Source organism: Oncorhynchus nerka, linkage group LG25 (assembly GCF_034236695.1).
Source record: "Oncorhynchus nerka isolate Pitt River linkage group LG25, Oner_Uvic_2.0, whole genome shotgun sequence".
NCBI lineage: Eukaryota > Metazoa > Chordata > Actinopteri > Salmoniformes > Salmonidae > Oncorhynchus > Oncorhynchus nerka.
This window is the reverse complement of record NC_088420.1, coordinates 19,996,020-20,019,595: the sequence shown is the minus strand read 5'-3', so window position 1 is coordinate 20,019,595 and position 23,576 is coordinate 19,996,020. Positions and strand designations below refer to the sequence as shown.

General features: G+C 41.5%; 3 protein-coding genes and 1 long non-coding RNA gene across 8 annotated transcripts in view; 1 reads left to right on the top strand and 3 right to left on the bottom strand.

Annotated features, from left to right (window-relative positions):
- Positions 1-9,744, bottom strand: part of LOC115109164 (AT-rich interactive domain-containing protein 3A-like) — a 65,344-nt gene extending 55,600 nt beyond the window's left edge. The window contains exon 1 of the mRNA XM_029633801.2: positions 9,534-9,744. The gene's annotated coding sequence lies outside the window, so the exon portion shown is untranslated. The remainder of the gene's footprint in view (positions 1-9,533) is intronic.
- Positions 9,745-12,149: 2,405 nt separating this feature from the next.
- On the bottom strand, positions 12,150-18,525 carry r3hdm4 (R3H domain containing 4). 3 transcript variants are annotated; one of them, XM_029633800.2, is made up of 8 exons: positions 18,442-18,525; positions 17,324-17,481; positions 16,999-17,120; positions 16,743-16,857; positions 16,394-16,470; positions 16,133-16,218; positions 15,924-15,979; positions 12,150-14,266 (listed from the first exon to the last, which is right to left on the bottom strand). In XM_029633800.2, the coding sequence occupies exons 1-8, from the start codon at positions 18,480-18,482 to the stop codon at positions 14,160-14,162; spliced, it is 762 nt and encodes a 253-aa protein (XP_029489660.1). In that variant the 5' UTR covers positions 18,483-18,525; the 3' UTR covers positions 12,150-14,159. The 3 variants fall into 3 exon arrangements, with proteins under 3 accessions (XP_029489660.1, XP_064865724.1, XP_064865725.1); XM_065009652.1 differs by lacking the exon at positions 12,150-14,266 and adding an exon at positions 14,775-15,823; XM_065009653.1 differs by lacking the exon at positions 12,150-14,266 and adding an exon at positions 14,775-15,817.
- Positions 18,526-18,926: 401 nt separating this feature from the next.
- On the top strand, positions 18,927-21,369 carry LOC115109162 (uncharacterized). Of its 2 annotated transcripts, XR_010461089.1 has the most exons (4): positions 18,927-19,015; positions 19,137-19,810; positions 20,015-20,210; positions 20,514-21,369. It is a non-coding gene; the product is annotated as an uncharacterized LOC115109162 (long non-coding RNA). The 2 variants fall into 2 exon arrangements; XR_010461088.1 differs by having other exon boundaries at positions 18,988-19,810.
- The window catches only part of abca7 (ATP-binding cassette, sub-family A (ABC1), member 7), a 48,655-nt gene continuing 45,815 nt past the window's right edge, over positions 20,737-23,576 (bottom strand). For both annotated transcript variants that reach the window (XM_029633795.2, XM_029633797.2), the window contains 3 exons: positions 23,471-23,563; positions 22,954-23,203; positions 20,737-22,042 (listed from right to left, as the gene is read on the bottom strand). In XM_029633795.2, the coding sequence (XP_029489655.1) occupies positions 21,632-22,042; positions 22,954-23,203; positions 23,471-23,563 (754 nt within the window). In that variant the 3' untranslated portion in view covers positions 20,737-21,631. The remainder of the gene's footprint in view (positions 22,043-22,953; positions 23,204-23,470; positions 23,564-23,576) is intronic.

The following is a 23,576-nucleotide window of genomic DNA, read 5'->3' as shown; positions in this document are numbered from 1 at the left end:
TGGTAAAAACTCAACTCGTCGTGTTTGGAGGACAAAGAATGCTGAGTTGCATCCAAAGAACACCATACCTACTGTGAAGCATGGGGGTGGAAACATCATGCTTTGGGGCTGTTTTTCTGCAAAGGGACCAGGACGACTGATCCGTGTAAAGGAAAGAATGAATGGGGCCATGTATCGTGAGATTTTGAGTGAAAACCTCCTTCCATCAGCAAGGGCATTGAAGATGAAACGTGGCTGGGTCTTTCAGCATGGTAATGATCCCAAACACACCGCCCGGGCAACGAAGGAGTGGCTTCGTAAGAAGCATTTCAAGGTCCTGGAGTGGCCTAGCCAGTCTCCAGATCTCAACCCCATAGAAAATCTTTGGAGGGAGTTAAAAGTCTGTGTTGCCCAGCAACAGCCCCAAAACATCACTGCTCTAGAGGAGATCTGCATGGAGGAATGGGCCAAAATACCAGCAACAGTGTGTGAAAACCTTGTGAAGACTTACAGAAAACGTTTGACCTCTGTCATTGCCAACAAAGGGTATATAACAAAGTATTGAGATAAACTTTTGTTATTGACCAAATACTTATTTTCCACCATCATTTGCAAATAAATTCATTAAAAATCCTACAATGTGATTTTCTGGATTTTTTTCTCTCATTTTGTCTGTCATAGTTGAAGTGTACCTATGATGGAAATTACTGGCCTCTCTCATCTTTTTAAGTGGGAGAACTTGCACAATTGGTGGCTGACTAAATACTTTTTTGCCCCACTGTAGCTGCTATGAAAGTGAACTGTTTTACGCCTGATTAGAGGTGTAAGTCATTCTGCCGATTCTGTTGAAAAACGTTTCTGTTGGACTAATGATCACACCCTTGATCAGCTAGATGCAGGCAAGAGTGTGCAAGGCGGTATTGAATGTGTCTCTCTCTGTCCTGTGTCACTGTCTGTCACCTACCTTCTTCTCTAGACCTGTGTGCACCTATGTTGGAAAATTTTATTCGTAGACTAGGTTGTAGAAACTCATGAAGGGAAAATTCTAGTATCATGTATTAACCTAAACCTATTTATGTTACATTGAACTGGGTGAATAGAATATCAGTGTCAGTCATTTAATATGCTGTAATAGAAATAAGGCCATACTCATGAAAAAAAAACAAAATTGTTTTCCCTCATCATAAACGGCTCTGACCGCCACTGATTTATAGCCTACTGTAATTCAGCATCCCATACACATCCCTTTTCCAAAGGAGGGCCATTTTCCTTATTTGCCTGCAATGAGGCCTCTTTAAGAAAAGGGGGATTTGCTCAGTGATTGGACCTCTGTGGATTATAAACGTATGGTAGGAGATCAAGTTCAGGTCTTAAAACCCCGATGTCTTTGCATAATGAATGCAGTCTAATGAATAACATGCCTTGTTAAGGCAGAGTATACGTTACTGCTGGCCACTGTTGTGGTATACAGGAAATTATGTTTGGAATGTGCTCAGAGTCCAAGCTGGGCTCACCAAGGGAGCGCTTTTGTAGTATAACTGAAATTGTGAGTAGGAAACAAGCAGGTACTGATGGTTTTACATGTGCCATTTATTATAAACTCAGCAAAAAAGGAAACGTCCTCACTGTCAACTGCGTTTATTTTCAGCAAACTTAACATGTGTAAATATTTGTATGACCATAACAAGATTCAACAACTGAGACATAAACTGAACAAATTCCACATACATGTGACTAACAGAAATTGAATAATGTGTCCCTGAACAAAGAAGGGGTCAAAATCAAAAGTAACAGTCAGTAGATGGTGTGGCCACCAGCTGCATTAAGTACTGCAGTGCATCTCCTCCTCATGGACTGCACCAGATTTGCCAATTCTTGCTGTGAGATGTTACCCCACTTTTCCACCAAGGCACCTGCAAGTTCCCGGACATTTCTGGGGGGAATGGCCCTAGCCCTCACCCTCCGATCCAACAGGTCCCAGATGTGCTCAATGGGCTCTTCGCTGGCCATGGCATAACACTGACATTCCTGTCTTGCAGGAAATCACGCACAGAACAAGCAGTATGGCTGGTGGCATTGTCATGCTGTAGAGTCATGTCAGGATGAGCCTGCAGGAAGGGTACCACATGAGGGAGGAGGATGTCTTCTCTGTAACGCACAGCATTGAGATTGCCTGCAATGACAACAAGCTCAGTCCGATGATGCTGTGACACACCGCACCAGACCAGGCGGACCCTCCACCTCCAAATCGATCCCACTCCAGAGTACAGGCCTCTGTATGGACATTGCAATTTATTGCCCTGGCCACATCTGCAGTCCTCGTGCCTCCATGCAGCATGCCTAAGGCACGTTCACGCAGATGAGCAGGGACCCTGGGCATCTTTCTTTTGCCGTTTTTCAGAGTCCATTGAAAGGACTCCATTTTCATAACTGTGACCTTAATTGCTTGTAAGCTGTTAGTATCTTAACGACCGTTCCACAGGTGCATGTTCATTAATTGTTTATGGTTCATTGAACAAGCGTGGGAAACAGTGTTTAAATCCTTTACAATGAGGATCTGTGAAGTTATTTGGATTTTTATGAATTATTTTTGAAAGACAGGGTACTGAAAAGGGACGTTTGTACATAGTGCAATTTAGAGATAATGGCTTTTTCTAGAAAGCAGAGGAGTTAGCTGATCTTTCCATTGTGGAAAATATTCCTGGCTCCTCCCTTTATTTCTGCACATTGTGTCTTGAATGCTCAATATACAGTTGAAGTCGGAAGTTTACATAAACCTTAGCCAAATACATTTAAACTCAGTTTTTCACAATTCCTGACATTTAATCCTAGTAAAAATGCCCTGTCTTAGGTCAGTTAGGATCACCACTTTATTTTAAGAATATGAAATGTCAGAGTAATAGTGGAGAAAATGTATTTATTTCAGCTTGTATTTCACATTCCCAGTGGGTCAGAAGTTTACATACACTCAATTAGTATTTGGTAGCATTGCCTTTAAATTGTTTAACTTGGGTCAAACATTTTGGGTAGCCTTCCACAAGCTTCCCACAATAAGTTGGGTGAATTTTGGCCCATTCCTCCTGACAGAGCTGGTGTAACTGAGTCAGGTTTGTAGGCCTCCTTGCTCGCACACGCTTTTTCAGTTCTGCCCACAAATTTTCTATAGGATTGAGGTCAGGGCCTTGTAATGGCTACTCCAATACCTTGACTTTGTTGTCCTTAAGTCATTTTGCCACAACTTTGGAAGTATGCTTGGGATCATTGTCCATTTGGAAGACCCATTTGTGACCAAGCTTTAATTTCCTGACTGATGTCTTGAGATGTTGCTTCAATATATCCACATCATTTCTCACCCTCATGATGCCATCTATTTTGTGAAGTGCACCAGTCACCCCCACAACATGCTGCTGCCACCCATGTGCTTCACGGTTGGCAAGGTGTTCTTCGCTTGCAAGCCTCCCCTTTTTTCCTCCAAACATAACGATGTTCATTATGACCAAACAGTTATATTTTTGTTTCATCAGACCAGAGAACATTTCTCCAAAAAGTACAATCTTTGTCCCCATGTGCAGTTGCAAACCGTAGTCTGGCTTTTTAATGGTGGTTTTGGAGCAGTGGCTTCTTCCTTGCTGAGCAGCCTTTCAGGTTATGTCGATATACAGTGGGGCAAAAAAGTATTTAGTCAGCCACCAATTGTGCAAGTTCTCCCACTTAAAAAGAGGAGAGAGGCCTGTCATTTTCATCATAGGTACACTTCAACTATGACAGACAAAATGAGAGAAAAAAATCCAGAAAATCACATTGTAGGATTTTTAATGAATTTATTTGCAAATGATGGTGGAAAATAAGTATTTGGTCAATAACAAAATTTTATCTCAATACTTTGTTATATACCCTTTGTTGGCAATGACAGAGGTCAAACATTTTCTGTAAGTCTTCACAAGGTTTTCACACACTGTTGCTGGTATTTTGGCCCATTCCTCCATGCAGATCTCCTCTAGAGCAGTGATGTTTTGGGGCTGTTGCTGGGCAACACAGACGTTTAACTCCCTCCAAAGATTTTCTATGGGGTTGAGATCTGGAGACTGTCTAGGCCACTCCAGGACCTTGAAAAGCTTCTTACGAAGCCACTCCTTCGTTGCCCGGGCGGTGTGTTTGGGATCATTGCCATGCTGAAAGACCCAGCCACGTTTCATCTTCAATGCCCTTGCTGATGGAAGGAGGTTTTCACTCAAAATCTCACGACACATGGCCCCATTCATTCTTTCCTTTACACGGATCAGTCGTCCTGGTCCCTTTGCAGAAAAACAGCCCCAAAGCAGGATGTTTCCACCCCCATGCTTCACAGTAGGTCTGGTGTTCTTTGGATGCAACTCAGCATTCTTTGTCCTCCAAACACGACAAGTTGAGTTTTTACCAAAAATTTATATTTTGGTTTCATCTGACCATATGACATTATCCCAATCTTCTTCTGGATCATCCAAATGCTCTCTAGCAAACTTCAGACGGGCCTGGACATGTACTGGCTTAAGCAGGGGGATACGTCTGGCACTGCAGGATTTGAGTCCCTGGCGGCGTAGTGTGTTACTGATGGTAGGCTTTGTTACTTTGGTCCCAGCTCTCTGCAGGTCATTCACTAGGTCCCCCCGTGTGGTTCTGGGATTTTTGCTCACCGTTCTTGTGATCATTTTGACCCCACGGGGTGAGATCTTGCGTGGAGCCCCAGATCGAGGGAGATTATCAGTGGTTTTGTATGTCTTCCATTTCCTAATAATTGCTCCCACAGTTGATTTCTTCAAACCAAGCTGCTTACCTATTGCAGATTCAGTCTTCCCAGCCTGGTGCAGGTCTACAATTTTATTTCTGGTGTCCTTTGACAGCTCTTTGGTCTTGGCCATAGTGGAGTTTGGAGTGTGACTGTTTGAGGTTGTGGACAGGTGTCTTTTATACTGATAATAAGTTCAAACAGGTGCCATTAATACAGGTAACGAGTGGAGGACAGAGGAGCCTCTTAAAGAAGAAGTTACAGGTCTGTGAGAGCCAGAAATCTTGCTTGTTTGTAGGTGACCAAATACTTATTTCCCACCATAATTTGCAAATAAATTAATGAAAAATCCTACAATGTGATTTATTTATTTTTTTGTCTGTCATAGTTGAAGTGTACCTATGATGAAAATTACAGGCCTCTCATCTTTTTAAGTTGGAGAACTTGCACAATTGGTGGGTGACTAAATACTTTTTTGCCCCACTGTACATTGTATTCCTTCTATGCGCTCTCCTCCTCTCACCTTGTCCTTTCGTTTGTGGACTTCAATGCACAACACATCAGCTTCTGCTAAATTAATTGCCTATCTGAGCACATTGAAATTCTCTGAATCTGAATGTGACCATTCAAAAAAAACTTTTCAAGCCGAACAATATCATAACCGCTACATACAGCCTACATCGTTGTCACTATATTAGCTAAAGTAACATCATAGACAACAGAACTAACGTGTTAGTAAACCCACTACAATCATGCAGTAAATTTACAGTGTATAGTCAGTAAGCAGTTTATATTGCTTCTTCTTCATTTTTGAAGAAATGGATTTGTTCAAAACTGTTCAACTATTGTCTTTCTCTCTCTTTGAGTCAACTACTCACCACATTTTATGCACTGCAGTGTCAGCTAACTGTAGCTTATGCATTCAGTACAAAGGATAATTCTCTACTCCTTTGATTGGGTGGACAACATGTCAGTTCATGCTGCAACTTCCTCTGGAAGTTGTCATAATTACTGTGAAAGTCTATGGAAGGCATGAGCCTCCTAGATTTTGGACTGAAGTCAATGTACCCAGAGGAGGACGGAAGCTAGCTGTCCTACACCATGGTGCAGAGTGCACTACAGAGTGCGGTTGAGGCTACTGTAGACCTTCATTGCAAAACAGTGTTTTAATCAATTATTTGGTGATGTGATTATATTTAGTATAGTTTTATCTAAAAAGGAGAACTCTCTAAATGTTTAAAAATACACTGCTCAAAAAAATAAAGGGAACACTTAAACAACACAAAGTAACTCCAAGTCAATCACACTTCTGTGAAATCAAACTGTCCACTTAGGAAGCAACACTGATTGACAATAAATCTCACATGCTGTTGTGCAAATGGAATAGACAACAGGTGGAAATTATAGGCATTTAGCAAGACACCCCCAATAAAGGAGTGGTTCTGCAGGTGGTGACCAGACAACTTCTCAATTCCTATGCTTCCTGGCTGATGTTTCGGTCACTTTTGAATGCTGGCGGTGCTTTCACTCTAATGGTAGCATGAGACGGAGTCTACAACCCACACAAGTGGCTCAGGTAGTGCAGCTCATCCAGGATGGCACATCAATGCGAGCTGTGGCAAGAAGGTTTGCTGTGTCTGTCAGCATAGTGTCCAGAGCATGGGGGCACTACCAGGACACAGGCCAGTACATCAGGAGACGTGGAGGAGGCCGTAGGAGGGCAACATCCCAGCAGCAGGACGGCTACCTCCGCCTTTGTGCAAGGAGGAGCACTGCCAGAGCCCTGCAAAATGACCTCCAGCAGGCCACAAATGTGCATGTGTCTGCTCAAACGGTCAGAAACAGACTCCATGAGGGTGGTATGAGGGCCCGACGTCCACAGGTGGGGGTTGTGCTTACAGCCCAACACCGTGCAGGACGTTTGGCATTTGCCAGAGAACACCAAGATTGCCAAATTCTCCACTGGCGCCCTGTGCTCTTCACAGATGAAAGCAGGTTCACACTGAGCATGTGACAGACGTGACAGAGTCTGGAGACGCCGTGGAGAACGTTCTGCTGCCTGCAACATCCTCCAGAATTACCGGTTTGGCGGTGGGTCAGTCATGGTGTGGGATGGCATTTCTTTGGGGGGCCGCACAGCCCTTCATGTGCTCGCCAGAGGTAGCCTGACTACCATTAGGTACCGAGATGAGATCCTCAGACCCCATGTGAGACCATATGCTGGTGCGGTTGGCCCTGGGTTCCTCCTAATGCAAGACAATGCTAGACCTCATGTGGCTGGAGTGTGTCAGCAGTTCCTGCAAGAGGAAGGCATTGATGCTATGGACTGGCCCGCCCGTTCCCCAGACCTGAATCCAATTGAGCACATCTGGGACATCATGTCTCACTCCATCCACCAACGCCACGTTGCACCACAGACTGTCCAGGAGTTGGCGGATGCTTTAGTCCAGGTCTGGGAGGAGATTCGCTACCTAATCAGGAGCATGCCCAGGCGTTGTAGGGAGGTCATACAGGCACGTGGAGGCCACACACTACTGAGCCTCATTTTGACTTGTTTTAAGGACATTACATCAAAGTTGGATCAGCCTGTAGTGTGGTTTTCCACTTTAATTTTGATTTAATTTTTTCCATTCATCATTTTTGTGTGATTTTGTTGTCAGCACATTCAACTATGTAAAGAAAAAGGTATTTTATAAGAATATTTCATTCATTCAGATCTAGGATGTGTTATTTTAGTGTTCCCTTTATTTTTTTTGAGCAGTGTATATATTTTTAATTAAATTCACTGAGGAGGATGGTCCTGCCCTCCACTGCAATATGGACAGGCACAAAGTGATCCACTATGGTTTCATCAGGGCCGGCTCCAGTCTCTTATGGCCCCAGGCAGATATCGCTAACATGGCAATTTAATTTTTACCTTTATTTAACTAGGCAAGTCAGTTAAGAACAAATTATTATTTTCAATGATGGCCTAGGAACAGTGGGTTAACTGCCTGTTCAGGGGCAGAATGACAGATTTGTACCTTGTCAGTTTGGGGATTAGAACTTGCATACTTTCGGTTACTAGTCCAATGCTCTAACCACTAGGCTACCCAATGGGTAGAATTGCAGTAAATAAGATTTTTCTCTCTGCCCCATGCAAAATAAGTAGAGTTGCATGAAATGTGTCATAAAATTGCACTAAAATATAAAATAATTTGCCATGCTGTCCAACATTTTCAAGTAGAGATACTACCTTGGAAGCTGGGTATGATAGGGAGAGAAAAGTCTGTTTTGGATTGATATTTGTCTGGTTAATATGAAATTAAGACATTAATAACCAGTTATTCAAATCAGCTCTGTACCGCATCGACGTGCGCCGCCCAAATGTTGTAAAATGGGCTCCATTATAGCTCCGCATTGACATGATTGGTTGACGACAAGTGGGGGCGGGAGGTCCAGTATAAACACAAACTCCCTTTCTTGAAAACTTCTACACAACACCTCTGCTCATCAAAGCCCAAGAAGTATAAATGCCCTGACTTCTGCAGAGCCCCTATCGCAGTAAAAGTTGTATGGCAACTGAAGAGATCAAATTGACCATGCAAAGCCTTTTACGTGACGCTCCTCATTCCCTTTCAACTTTTATATATCTACAAAAAGTACATTCAAATGCTATGCTGAAAAGGACCAATTAATTATATGCAATCCATCTAATGTAATTCAACTGATAAATATAATAGGTATATCGTTGTTTATGTTTATAACTTTCATGAAACGAATATATGCCCACATATAGAATGATCATCATATGCGTTTCGAGAAATGAGCAACTAAAATGATGTATTTATCAGTCGAGTTGTGGCTACTCTGTAGCCTACTCAAATGACTCACTAAACAAATAGGCTATATTGTCTTAAATGTGGTGGACAACATCAACACAAAAAGCAGGTCAATTGAACGCTTGACAGTTCTATTTTATTTGACTTCAGGAAACGTAAATACCGTTTCCAGAATCTTTTGGCAACTTCCCAATTCCTACACCCAATGTGAGCAACAGGTAGCCTAACATAGCACACTAAGCTACGATACAACATATAATAGTTTTCTATATATTAGAAAGTATATGAGTGATGTACTTTACTATTTGCAAATGCAAAATCAACCCAAATTCTAAACGATAATTTAATTACTTGGCACATCGCCACATATGCGGTGTGAGGTGTTGCAGAGGCTCCCCTGGTAGTGGGCTTTTTAGGACTACTACTGAGAGTGGTGTTCTTACTGGCGCTTTTACAGCCGCCAAAGCATCACCCAGGTGGACGATCCAGCCTACCTACAGAGGAGGAGCTGTGAACATCGAAAACGAGGTGCCGGATGGAGAGCTCCGTGGCCTGTCTGTCAGATGTCTCTTAACTCCCTACGTACTGTACTATCAATGCTCCATCCGCTCAAGATTTTACCTTTCCGCACAGCCCATCATCTAAAACTGTGGAAGACCATCGACCAAGAACTGCCAGATCCTCCTACTTTTGTTTTGTTAAATAGTTTTCTGGTTGTTCTGTTTTTTAAAGCGACTGAGATTCAACGTGTAATGAAAAGCGATATATAAATAAACATATTCTTAAATATCAAAAGGGGCATGTACACATTGGGCTGTATCCGATTAGTCAAGTTGAATCAGACATGATATCGTATCATAATTATCCCAGGAACATATAAAACATCATTAGGCAGGATAAGACTCCTGCTTGTATAATGAATTCCAGACCGAGCGTGCGAGTCGCAATAAGAGAAAAAAAAAACTTACCAAATCAGCTTCCGTTTTATTTTTGCATTCTTGGGAACCGGAAGAAATATTCCTGATTTCCTCCTGAATCTAAGGCGTTCTGGAGGTTAACGATTGTATATTTCATATATAGTAGTAAACTGATATCAATTGATTGTGGTATTTCTATTACGTTGCACACATCTAATCCGATTTCAATGTATGGCTTGATTCACAGGTTACATTGTATCTTGACTAATTTAAGGCGTGCTCACGGTCGTAGAGTCAAATCATTGGTTGACAAACAGCAATCAGATGCAAATTACCTCTGAATCATTGGGGGCCAACCTATACATACAAAGGGAATGTCGGAAAATGTAAATATATGTGCAGTCAGTGTGGGGGAAAATAATGGCATTGTATTATAATAGCTTCTAAGCTTCATGTTGGTGAAATATGTATGAGATGTTGAAACGTGTGTTCTATACCTCGAGGAAGAGGGAAACTATTTTCTCCCTAAGCACATCTCAACGTAAGAAACTTGGCAGATTGTCCCTTGACATTATAATGAAAGACTACCTACCCCATTTGAGCTTTTGGCGAGGTTCCCTTAGGTAGTGAGTGATTCCTTTTCACCCTACATCAGGTGGGTGGTGCCAATATTCTGCTGCTGGGGTCTGCAACTGGCGGCCCATGGGCCAAAACCAGCCCCACAAGCGATTTATTTTGTTTTGTAGATTGATATATATATATATATAAAGACTAAAATCACCAGGAATTCAGCTAAAAATGATGTTTAATTAAGGAAATGTGTTGCCAAGTATTCCCACGGATAAAAAAAGAGATGTGATCGTGTCTCAATTTTCAAATACAATTTCTTTCTGGGCTTAGTTGTGGTCAATTTGCAATGTTCAAATTATTATAATTATGTTCTGGCCCTCGACCATCTGCTCTGACTAAAATTGGCCTGCGGCTGAATCTAGTTGCCTACTCTGCCCTACTGACTACTGTATGCTCATAGCACACAAAATAAGCAAACTGAATGAAGATGATGAGACCACGCGTCCTAATTATCGCTTATAAATTTCGCCAACTCTTTTGCTTTTTCCCCTCATCAAAATTGCCATGTAATAAATGTTATGGTGGAATTTCCTTGGGAAATAAAATTACATAATTATTATGACATAATTCATCCTTATTAGTACCATCATTAATGCATAACAGTTATAAGCCGAAACCTTGCGTTTCTGCATCAGTTACTTGTATCAAGGGGTAGCCTATGCATTTTAATCACACAGCAAAGGTCAGCAACAATGCAGCTATATGTTATTATAAACACCAATTAATAAACAGAATCTAATTGAAGCCTAATTTAATTCTAAACAGTATCAACACTTTACCTATTACATATTTGGCTGCATTTAATAAATAAAAAAACCAAATAATTTATTGTAGTTTACTAGTTTCTTATAACACATTAACTGACGCATTACTAACATTAGGCTGCCATCTAGTGGATAGATGCATGAATCATGCCGGCTCTCAAAATAGTATACTCGCAAACAATTTAGTTAGCTATTGCAATGATCACCTTCATAAAATATTATGTTTATTTTCACAATTCAAAACAGGAGTAATTACTGCAAGTAATTGCCCAACTGTCACAGGTGTGACTGTGCACCTTGGCTGCTCACCTCCCCACCTTGGCTGCTCGCCTCTGGCCTGCTCGCCTCCCTACCACTGAGGAAGTACAGTTCCCGCTCAGCCCAGTCAAAACTGTTCGCTGCTCTGGCCCCCCAATGGTGGAACAAACTCCCTCACGACGCCAGGACAGCGGAGTCAATCACCACCTTCCGGAGACACCTGAAACCCCACCTCTTTAAGGAATACCTAGGATAGGATAAAGTAATCCTTCTCCCCCCCCCCCCCTTAAAAGATTTAGATGCACTATTGTAAAGTGGCAGTTCCACTGGATGTCATAAGGTGAACGCACCAATTTGTAAGTCGCTCTGGATAAGAGCGTCTGCTAAATGACTTAAATGTAAATGTAAATGGCTCCTGGCTAAAACATACTATGTTTAAGTGAACATTTAGTTAAACATACACCCTGAGTTTGTGCTTTCTTTGTCATTATTTATAAACTTGACACAATTTAAAGATATACTGTAAAAGCCCACTTTCACGTTTGGATGTTGCAGCAGATCATTTTATTTTGATCCAAGATCTATTGACTAATTGCTCAAAGTTTTAGTTTAGTTCAGGGTTGTAATTGGTAAAAAAAAGTTTAGTCTTTCACATTGTGGTACCCAACTCAGAGAAATGTTGTCAGAGGTATTGCATTCTTGTGGCATATTATGTGGACATTTCCTCACATTTGAAGCTCAATTACATTCCACATTTCCTGTTATGTAATACATTCTTTAAAGATCCCGTGCAATCACTTTTTTTTATTACATATTAAGTGTCCATCAAGCAGTAACATTAAATGTAAAAATTGTCAGGGAGTCACACTGCGTCATCATACTGCTCCATCATTGCTACTACCATTTGTCCATTTAACGTTCCAAATGCAAAATTAAGGGATATACTGTACATTTTAAGATGTTCATGAAATACTGTCTGAATCGACGATTAAATAATCGAGTCATTTTAGAGTCATTGAACACTTGAGTTAAGATTTATTAAAATGTGTCTATTCAGACATGGTTTTCGGCACTTTCAGTAAGGATTACGCAACCAACTACCTAGACAATAGGATAAACGTTTACAAACTAAACTACTATATTATCATTTGTTGACTGATATAATTATGTACTGACATTACTTAAGATATACACTCTTGCATCAAACAATCATTGAAGGAAACATCCATTCATATCACTGTAAAATGCTTTAAGTTAAGAGAATATTACGCAGAAACAGAACTTTACCTATCCTGTGTTGGCACACATTGAACATGAGTTCAATTAATTAATGTTGGGGATTAATATTTACAGCACTACTAGTAATAAACAAGCGACAAAGTTGACAAAAACATTGCACCACTACATACAGTAGAGGGTTGTTGGTTGTAATATTCAAAAGAAGTTAAGCTTCTCGTATGCATACATTACTTGTGAAATCACAAAAGACATTCATAGTGAGTGGCTGAAAGCCTGAGAAACTAAATGTACGGGCACAACAAACTTTGGTTATCGACACAGATGCACCGGCAGGTCAAGTTTCTTCATACCATTTTTGATAGTACAAATAAAGTTATGGATATTTTAAATAACCTGGATGGATGCTTTCAAAAGGTCATTAGTATAAATGTATAAATACATACACAAATACATATAAATAGGGTTGCCAAAATTCCTGGAACTTTCAATAAATTCTGTTTTTCCCAAAATCTCAGTTGGAGGATTCCCGGTATCAGGAGGGAATAAGCAGGAAATCCGAATCCATTCAGCCAGGATTTCTGGAAAAGCAGGGAATTTATTGAAAGTTCCAGGAATGCATTCGTAAGGCAAAAGTGCTAGTCCAGGGGTGGTTTATGATAGAAAAAAGTGCCTAAGAGGCAAAGCACAGAGCAGGTTTGCTGTCCAGTAAGAAGGTTGTGTTATATTAACTCATTAGTACTGCATATTATCGGTACAGTACTTTTGATTAGACATTCCAAACCAAATAGTTGTTGAAAAAGTATATGAAGAAGCTGTATATACATTTTTTGAAGTTGACCTGTTTCATTGTCAGAAGCTAAACTTATATAATTTGCTAAATGATGTAAAGAATGGGAGAATAACAATGTACCTGCATTCAGTACAGTAGAACACAAGGTCTATCTACGCATGCAAGTATAAAAAGCTGCCAAATTGTGTACATCTTTGACAAAACAATTGAAAAGTTTTCTCCCCCAAATAAAACACAATCATGCAAAGTCAAATCGGAAAGTGCCCAATATCTTTGTGGATAGACTTATATTTTTGCAAGAATGTGAATATTGTTCCAAGAGAGTTTGTAAGTTTTTTTTTTTACCAGAAGTAACAAAAGCCATAGATATGCCTCCAAAGCCATATACATTGATACATTATCATAGTGATGAGTTCTGTGCTATAGAATAGTTCCCGATCACGTTATTTCTGCACTCTCAAGTAACATGAAAAGGTCCAAGGGTTTTAAGCCTGGTCCTACCACTAAAGCTATTTTATTTTTCAATTCAACGTGGCTAATTAAATCATCAGTACAAACACAGTAGGTGAACTGCATACTCCCTCTCTGGCCCAGTTTTATTCTGATCTCTGCCCATGTACCCTGGTGGCCATCAATTTTAAGTTCACAGATAGATGAAGATTGGATTGGATAGTTAAGAGCGATATGACATCCACAAAGCACTTGAGTGGACTAGGTAGTCAACACAACTTACTTAAATGTGGACATCCATGTTAGCAACACTGCTGATTTTCATTATAACAAATCATGGATGGATTCAGATTTTTGATACCAGTTGAGTGGAATCTCTGGCTAATCAGTGACATCAAACCAGCAGTATTCTGGACTTCCAGAATCAGATTTGAGTACTCCTATATACACACTAACTTATGCCTATCTGTACCTTTCAAGTCTGCACTTATGGGGCTAGGGAGTGAAATGGAACCAGGCCCATCTGTCCAGCGGTGTGACCGTCTCTCAGCTCATGTGCTCCAGGTAGGCAGAGAGCATGGGGCTGGGAGGCTGGAACAAGCCCTCCTGTTTGTTCATGACATCAGTTTGACGAGCACCGTTGCAGTCTGAGCCTGCAGCACAAAGACAACATAAAACGTCTCTCAATACATACCTCATTATAGAGTAACACAGTATGAGTCATAATACCCATAAAACCTAGCGGTCAAACAGGGAAATGATTCCAATCGTTTTTACACCATTCATTTTTTCTGTAGGGGATTTTTAGAAACACACATAAGGGCTGTGTATTGTGTAGGCTTACCCTGGCATGATGTTTTGATAACCGTGTAAATCTCTCTAGGACAAGGTTTTATGGGTATTATGACACCTCCACTGTGGGGCTCTATTTTCATGTTACTAACCACATTTCCATCCACAGTTTTTATACGAGTAAAGTCATACAGTACATTTTTTTTTAAATACGACAGCTGTTGGTACAATTTCATAAATGTCAACAATTTGTTTGTTCAATATGGTGGGATCTTTTGTGCCTGTAAAATTAATTATGCTACAAATTTCGGGTAATTGGGTAATTGTTGATAGAATTAACCATCATGTCGAGGTAAATTTGCAGTCACGGTATGCTATGTTGTGTGGTCTTCCAACTACATCTTGACAAAGCATGCACATTTGGCTACAGATGAAATAGACTGAAATTAACTTCACAAGGTGTTGAAAGTGCACGTGATAGGCTTGTTGCTTCTTTCCAATAAATAATTTGGGTTTTTATTTGTATGCTAGTGACATTATGATTGGTGCTTAGCTGCCAATTAACAAATAAAAATGATCTTGCTCTTATCCATCTCATCATATAACGTAACATATCCATTATATCAGCGAACTATTGTCTAAAGAGCATGCGCAAAAAACGAGAGTGGGCAAGTTTTCCATTTATCGCAACAGTGTGTGTACCAAAACCATCAATAGAGTGGAAAATGCAATGGAAAGCTTATGTTTTTTTTTATTCGGCACATGAGAACTTCAGTGCAAAAGTTTTTTTTATTTTTAAATGTGCACTACCTCAACACACACAGCCTTTAAACTGCAACAAGTCAGTTTGATGGAAACAAACCACTGGTGGGAAAATGTGCGTATTTTTTAAAAATATTCGCACTCAAAATATTGGAGAAATATGCTATTTTCCACAAGCGTAGGTTAGGTGCCAGTGTCACTTTAAAAGTCATAAATAACTATAGAAATCACATATTGTGGCCTCCTGGGTGGCACAGCGGTCTAAGGCACTGCATCGCAGTGCTTGAGGCATCACTATAAACCGGGTTTGATCCCAGGATCCCAGGCTGTGTCACAGCCGGCCGTGACCGGGAGTACCATGAGGCGGCGCACAATTGGCCCAGCATCGTCAGGGGAGGGTTTGGACCGCCAGGATTTATTGGTCCGATCACACTCTAGCGACTCCCTGTGGCGGGCCGGGCGCCTGCAAGCTGACTTTGGTCGCCAGCTGGACGTTTCCTCCGACACATTGGTGCAGATGGCTTCCGGGTTAAGAGAGCAGTGTGTCAAGAAGCAGTACGGCTTGACAGGCTCCGTGTTTCGGAGGACACTCGGCTCTCGAACCGTCGCCTCTCCAGAGTCCGTAGGGGAGTTGCAGCGATGGGACAAGACTGTAACTACCAATTGAATATCATGAAATTGGGGAGAAATAAAGGGGTAAAAGTACACCCCAAAAAATGTATTAAAAAAATAAACTACTACTCTACTACTACTCACTTGCTGAAACAAGGTCCATGTACTGGCAGACGGCATGAAGCAGTAGCCTCTCAAAGCTAATAAACAAAACACAAAATCAGTAACATCTGATTCATTCATAATTGGTATCTATACAAGTCCAAATATTAGCCCAGAAGAGCTTCTCAAATGTGTAAAGAACACTTCTGATAATTATGTTTGGGGAACATTTTCAGAGGGAAAAAAAGTACCTGCTTCCAAGGTTGGTGGTGTAAACAGAGTGAGGCTGAGCACCAAAGAAACTGAGAAGGTTCTCTTCAAGTACCTCAAGTGTCCCCTAAACCAATCAGAGGGGAGAATGGCAATGAGACAGAGAGAAGCTAAAGTGTGTATTTAAGTGTTGATGAGGACAGGTGTCACTAGCACAGATAACAGTGTCTTTACTTTAGGTTAAACCATGATATGATTGACAAGCATTTCTCAAAATCTCAATGTTGAATGTTGACGCTTACAATGGGAATTTGTTTGCGTTTCAGCGTAGCACGCAGCCTTCGATCAATCCTCTGGAAGTAGTCTTGAGCAGTGAAGGCTGGATTCACGGCAGAGTAGAAAAATGTGATCAGTTCATATCAAATATCCCCAAATCCTGACAATGAGCATGTTAAACCAATGATGCACTCATTTTCATAATTTACACATTTTATTTAATGGCAAACATCGTTGTTCACTGACCTGTAGTGATAAAACACATCAACCGAAACATACACCTGGTAATGAACTTTCAACAGCATAACGCTACAAACTTTGTATATAGGGCAGTGCATGTTGGGTGTGTGGCAGGCATTTATCCTGGGCTCTCACCCTCTCTCTGGTCCTTGGGGAGCTTGTTGGAGTTGCTCCTCTTGGCCTCCTCTTCTAGAAGGGCCAGAAGCTTCTCCTGCTCCTCTCCAGAGCGATTCATGAAGTCATTCCATTGCTGACAGACAAGGGGACAATGAGCTACAGCTTAGGGGAAAACATTTAGTTAGGGGTAGTAGTGGTAAAACGTTCAGCGAGTCTCACTTGCAACAAGTGAGGCCTGATTGAAGATAAATTGTTGGGACCAGTAGAATCCTACCTCCACGTAGTTGCCATTGGTGCAGGCCTCAGTAAAGATGGAAGGGAGGGCAGGGTCACTGCATACCTCTGCCTCGTCTTTGGAGCACTCATCTTTTTCAAGTAGATTGGCAAGGTAGCGACCTTTTTGAGGGGAGATTAAAAAAAACGAATAGGCAGCATCGTTAAATCATTTTGATAAAATACTGTTTGGCTAATGGCTATGACTATTGAACACGTTCAGACCAGCTGCTATCAAGCTAGTGGGTATTAAGAATATGTGCTGAGCAGGTGTCTTCCATCTACAGCAGAGTGAAATATTCCCACTGACAGACATGAGAACTTACTGTTCTCCTGCCGCCTTTGGCTCTTTTTGCCTTTGGCTCTTGGTGTGAGGTCAGAGTTGCGTATGGCCTGGTTGATGAAGAACTGTTTCTTCTTGGTTGGAGACACACGTTTGGCTGGGGAGTTGGGCAGAGAGGTGCATTTGCGCTCCTCTATCAGGCTGAGAGAAATAGAGAGCAAGAATTATGAGGACTCAACTATTGTGTTGACTTATGTGTTCGGAAGGTGACCTCTTCACAAAATATGTATTTGTTCATGTGTGGCTAGTAGGTAATATTGAATGGCCTTACTAATATAATAATCTCGCTGCCGCTATACCGACAACAGAATAGTAGGCTAGCTGTAGGTTACATGACACTCCACCTTAAAAAGTGGGTCAGTGGGTTTAATTTTCAAAGCCACGCCCCATTAAGATTCTCGAGCTCTGAATGGTCGATTTTCAATGTTACCACTTTTAGACCAGACGGCAGCATTGTAGTTAACGTCATATCGTAATCATTGCATCATACTGACAGAAGTGCTCAAACCAACAAATTGCTCATGCAAATGAGTTGCTTGATGATCTGTCGTGAATTAAGTATATTATTGGTTACATTAGTAACAGCTAAAGCTAGGTGTGTGTAGAAGAGGCCTCGTCAGAGAATATAACGATTGGCTACAAATATTTTTGCATGAGTAGAACGAGAGCAGCAGAGGTGTAACAAACAACTCAAGCAAAAAAACAAATCCTGCTAACCAGTTTTACCTGTTACTAACTAGGGTCAGCCACTTGAAATGGCGTAAATGTAACATCTACACAAGCCAGTTGTGATCAGCTCAGTTCACCTTCATCAACAGAAGCCGGCAAACCTACACACATATGTTCGATGTGTACCACCAGCTTGCAAGCTTAGCTTGCTAACATTAGCTACCCATAGTGTAGCGTTAAGTCCAAGCATATTAATATAGCATTCATTTACACAAATGTGCCTGATATCTAAACGGGCAAAATCTACGATACAGACTAAATTAGCTATCAAATATTCAATGTTTGAAAACAATTACTAAAATGTGCTTGTCGATTGCTGCTAGCTAACGTTAGCTCTCAAGTTCCCACTTTAGTTAAGACTTTTTCACTCACATAATATCCTGTTCCTCATTATTATTTGTCAAAACAACCATCTTACGCAAAGAACAACGAACGAGGGGTGAGTACAAAAACAAAAACAGTAGCTACGATACACAGAACTAGCGTAGGCGTTCAGTTAGCCACTTGCTAGCTTGGCGCTGTCAGAGCAGGTAGACAGACAACAGCAAAGCTGATCCCCGCCCTTCACAAAACCGAAAACGAGGCACGAGCTCTAGGTCATTAGAATCTTGATCAAACCAAGTTTTGACGTTTGCTACAAAATAACTATTTTTCTCGCCTTAACGTTTCTTTTTTTATTAGTAGCTAGCTACGCGAAAAATACATGCAGGCTCTATTTCAATGACATCTGAACATGTCTCGTAAAGTTCAGGTTGTAGACGTTTCCATAACAGCAATGTTTAACTGTGCCCTTCCAGAGAGAGGCAAGAGAGTCAATTTACAAGCCAAAGTCCCAGACAGTCCCATCCGGCTAAACAGTCAGTAGCCTACTGTTCTTTCTTGTTGTTCCTTGTTTGGGGATAGAATTGGGAAAAGGCTACTTTTATATTTTGGATATCTTTCTCAGGTATGTCCTGGTGTTTTCCTTTGTAGATGAATACTTATACTAGTATCAAATGTTTTAGAAAAACAGCTTTTGCTTACATAATATTAGAGCATCATGTTTACATTGTGAACTTTTATTTAAGGCCAAATTGTAGACATAGGAATGGGCCGGAGGAACAAGCCAAGGGCAACAAGACCAGAAATAGGTGATAAATTGGTAACACCTGACCCTCATCCAATGGTTGTGGGAGCAGTGAAATGTGTACTACCCAGGAAGACTGCCTTAAACTTACATAAGGCTTGTGAAGTAACCACAAACATCCGAAGTCCTGTCTCCAATACGTATGAGAGATTAGATAATAGAGTGGTGAAAATCTGTGTCAATCTATGGCCTGTCCTGGCTTCAGCCAAAGAGCCTGTAGAGGAAAGCAGTAGTTCGCTGGATGAAGAGGAACCTGGGACCAGCACAGATACAAGGACCTTCAACACATCAAAGTCTGGTGAGCAGTGTCCGAGAGACCAAGAAAGGAGACCCCATGTTAGACAAGAATTGGACAGGGCTAAAGCAAGCTGTCTAGTGAAGCCTATTTTACTACCACCCATAAGTAAAATATCCCTTACAACACGACTAGCACATTCAGAGTGCATGGGAATGCAAGTGCCACACACATCTCTGCCACAGATATGTGTATCAGACCAAGATGCCTTGGTCAAATCCTCCAAGGGGACAAAAGCCATTGAGAATAAGGCACCATTTCCCATGATCCTATTGCAGAAGACCAGCCATTTGATGGACAGCACCATTATCTCCCAATGTGTAAGGATCAGCTGCATTTTCACCACCTTTCAAGTATTACACAATTACTTAATTGGTAAACAGAGCATCAAACCTTGTCAAAATCCACTATAAATGTACCTTATTTATTACACAAATGATCTAAGGGAAATAAAAAAGTAATCCATTGTGTATCAAATACTGAATGAGCAGTTACATCTAAATCTTCATATTGTCTCTATTCAGAGGTCTACCCAGGTTCACCTCCCTGAGATATCAGTGTCCAGTATAGAAGGCCTGCTTCAGAGAGTTGCAGAGCGAGTGGGAAGGAGAGAGAGCGATGAGACATCGGGACTGACCAATCCTGATCATCTTCTCATGGCTGGCGCGCTGCGAGACATGAGAGAGAAGAGGCTCCAGCATCGGGAGACTATAGCTCAGAGTACTGTACCATCAATAGTGCTTACAATGGGAAGATTATCCTTTAACAATTTGACATTTTAGTCATTTAGCAGACACTTATCCAGAGCGACTTACAGGAGCAATTAGGGTTAAGTACCTTGCTCAAGAGCACATCAGATTTTTCACCTTTCTGGTTCTTGGCCCAACGCTCTTAGCCTACTAGCCGTACCAACAATGAGCACAGAGACCAGTCATAATTCATGATCATTGTTGTTCTATTGTGGCAGTTGATTGAAATGAAGCCCCTTTTAATGGCTAACTAATTTATTTGAACCTTTCCCAGGGGAGCGGTAAGATGTCCAGAGGTCAAGCCAATCGGTGGACAGAAAGGGACCACTCTAGTAACAGAGAATGGAATGCAGAACCCTGCCTCCCTCTGCAATAAAACCAAACTGCCTGTCATCCTTAGTATGACCAAAGGAAGCCTTTGAACATGGATGAATCACCATCAACAATAGATAAATTGTACATGTTAATAAAGTTGTTAGAACAAAATACCCAAGATAGACGTATCCCCATTAAGGTTTATTACTATATGTTCTGTATACATCTAGTTATATGTACACATAAATAATCATACACATAATCAAGTATGAATGTTCAAGCATAATATAGTACGTCATAAGACCATACATTCAATTGTATGTATAGATATTCTACACATGCCTATCAGTTATTGTATCTTTCCAATACATCAGACTGCAGTACAGCACAGTAGTAAACTGCTTTGGATTTACAGCTACATTGTTTTTTCAAGTTCCATACAGTATAACGAGCCCAATTAAAAACAGATTTTAAAAAACGATAAAAACAGTTTACCTAATGAAGGCAGTGTTTGGAGTCTGGTATGCAGTCTGGTAACTGCGCATCTCAATGTTGTGCCAGTGCAAATAAACCATGTTTTTAGCATCAAATAATAAATGTGACTGGACATAAGAAAAAAATATATTTTTCTCTCTGTGCAAAACATGAGACCAATGTGAAAAGATATTGATGATTTTGTTGCCCTGAACATCTTCAGTGATAATGTAACAATCATTATGTGCAGCATTTCTCAGTTAAAGTGCTTTAGGCAAAATGCAAAGATATTGAAAGACTCGATGATTGACCCATGATGAATACCACTATTCCATCATTAATTTTCAAAACATTTGGAAATTGAAATGACAAATAAAAAGTAAATAATAAGCAAAAGACCTGACCCATGAAAGTGCCTGTATGTAATTGGAGGTGAATACAATTAGTTTGGATATATTGGAGCACTACAGTATAGCTGTGATGGAGAATGAACAAGGCACCACACCCAGAAATTAGAGGAGCTATCCGGTAGTACTTTCCCCCCTCTCCTAGAGGGCACAGAGCTCCCAGTCTGTCCATTAAGGGGGCTGTTGCCCAATAACTTTACACACTGCTGTCTTGTGTGCTGCTACCCACTAGGAACAAACTGGTCGGATCCTTACTGCCTGAAGTCTCCCTTGTGCCCTTGGATCCGTTGGCAGACGATTCCTTGCTTGACCTCCGACTACTCAACTCTCTCCTGCTCTCTCCCCTGCTCGACTGGGGTTTCTCCTGTGGCCTGCTGGTCATCGCCATGCCACTGTCTGTGACCCCGTTTGGCTTGGTCTCTCTGGGTCTGCCATCTGAGGACTTGACAGACTGGGGAGGCTTGGTTGTTTGAGCTGGTTTGGCTGTTTGCCCTGGTTGGGTGGGCTGGGCCGCTCTTCTGGGTTGAGGTGCTGGTGTCCCACCGTTGACTGTCACTTCCCTCAGCAGGTCATCATCGCTCTGCTCTTTGGCAAAGTTGACAAACACCTGCAGGGTGGGGGAGAGGAGGTAATGCACATACATCGAAGGGTTAAACGGGCATGGTTTAAGATGAGATGCAAATGGAAGTAGGTCCTTGGAGGGAGAAAGAAGTGCCCTGTTCAAGTGCCTCACAGTGAATAAGTAGAAAATGAATTCTGAAGTGTTATACAGGTAACTACCAAAATAAAGGAAACACTTGAGTAAATAAGGGATACAGTTTATTGAAGGTAGGAGCTTCCACACAGGTGTGGTTCCTGAGTTAATTAAGCAATTAACATCCCATCATGCTTAGGGTCACGTATAAAAATGCCCAGTTGTCCATTATTTTGGCTACTATGGCAGAGAGGAAGTGAGAGGTTTTAATCTCTCATAAATCTGACCTGAACTTGTCACCTGCCATCCCGCCTTTGGGACAATGACTCCCATTGTTAGGGAGGAGACATGAGCATCTCTGACCATGGCTAGAAGAAGAGATCTCAGTGACTTTGAAATAGGGATCTTAAAGGGGCATAGGGGGTTTAAAGGGTGTGTGTCTCAGTCACCAGATTTGAACCCAATTGAACACTTATGGGAGATTATAGAGTGGTGCCCGAGACAGCTTTTTCCACCACCATCAACAAAACACCAAATTATGTAATTTCTCGTGGAAAGATGGTGTCGCATCCCTCCAATAGAGTTCCAAGGAGCATTGAAGCTGTTCTGGCGGCTTGTGGTGGCCCAATGGGCTATTAAGATACTTTATGTCAGTGTTTCCCTTATTTTGACAAACAACTGCTAGCCTCTTCAGAGTAATCTGCCATTTTATAACCTACTTCTTCCCTCCCCATATTGGAGTCTTTGCTACTGATTCTATGAGGGAAATCCCCCAGCCTCAAAGTTTAACCATCCCATGTGACAGACACCTGAATGACCTCTACCTGGTCCAGGGTGGTCTGTGACACTGAGTAGTCGGCGATGCCCAGCTCCTCGTGGTTGTTGGAAAGCACATCGAAGACCCGCGCCAAGGAGCAGGAGTGGGAGGGCAGCTGGTACTGCAGCACGTTCTGGTGCCTCTCCTTTAGCTCGATGCCCGGGAAGGAGCCCTTGATGTAGGTGTCCACTGTGCACGGATCCTCGGGAGGCTTGGTCCCCGACAGGCGCAGGACGATCGTGTAGCCGTCGCCGAACCTGTGGAAAAGATGACAAAGTGGAAATAGGGAGAGGTGAGGGATTTGAAAGTCTTAAGTGTGCCAGTTTAGATACTATATTAAATGTGTATGGAGATTTGTATTGTGTGTTAAATTGTATAAGGGGTTAGGTCTGTATCAATGATATTGGCGAGTGAAGGCCTATAAAAAGGACAGCATCACTGAGTTTAGGCCAATTTTAAGTGTGATCATATATGTTACACTAAGATACCTTACAAAGACAGTCAAATCAGCAGTAAACTTGTACCTGTTCTTAAGATGTTGAACGGAGCCCAGACACTGGAACCTTCCGTTCACCATGATGGCCATTCGTGTGCAGAGAGCTTCACATTCCTCCATACTGCTCACACACA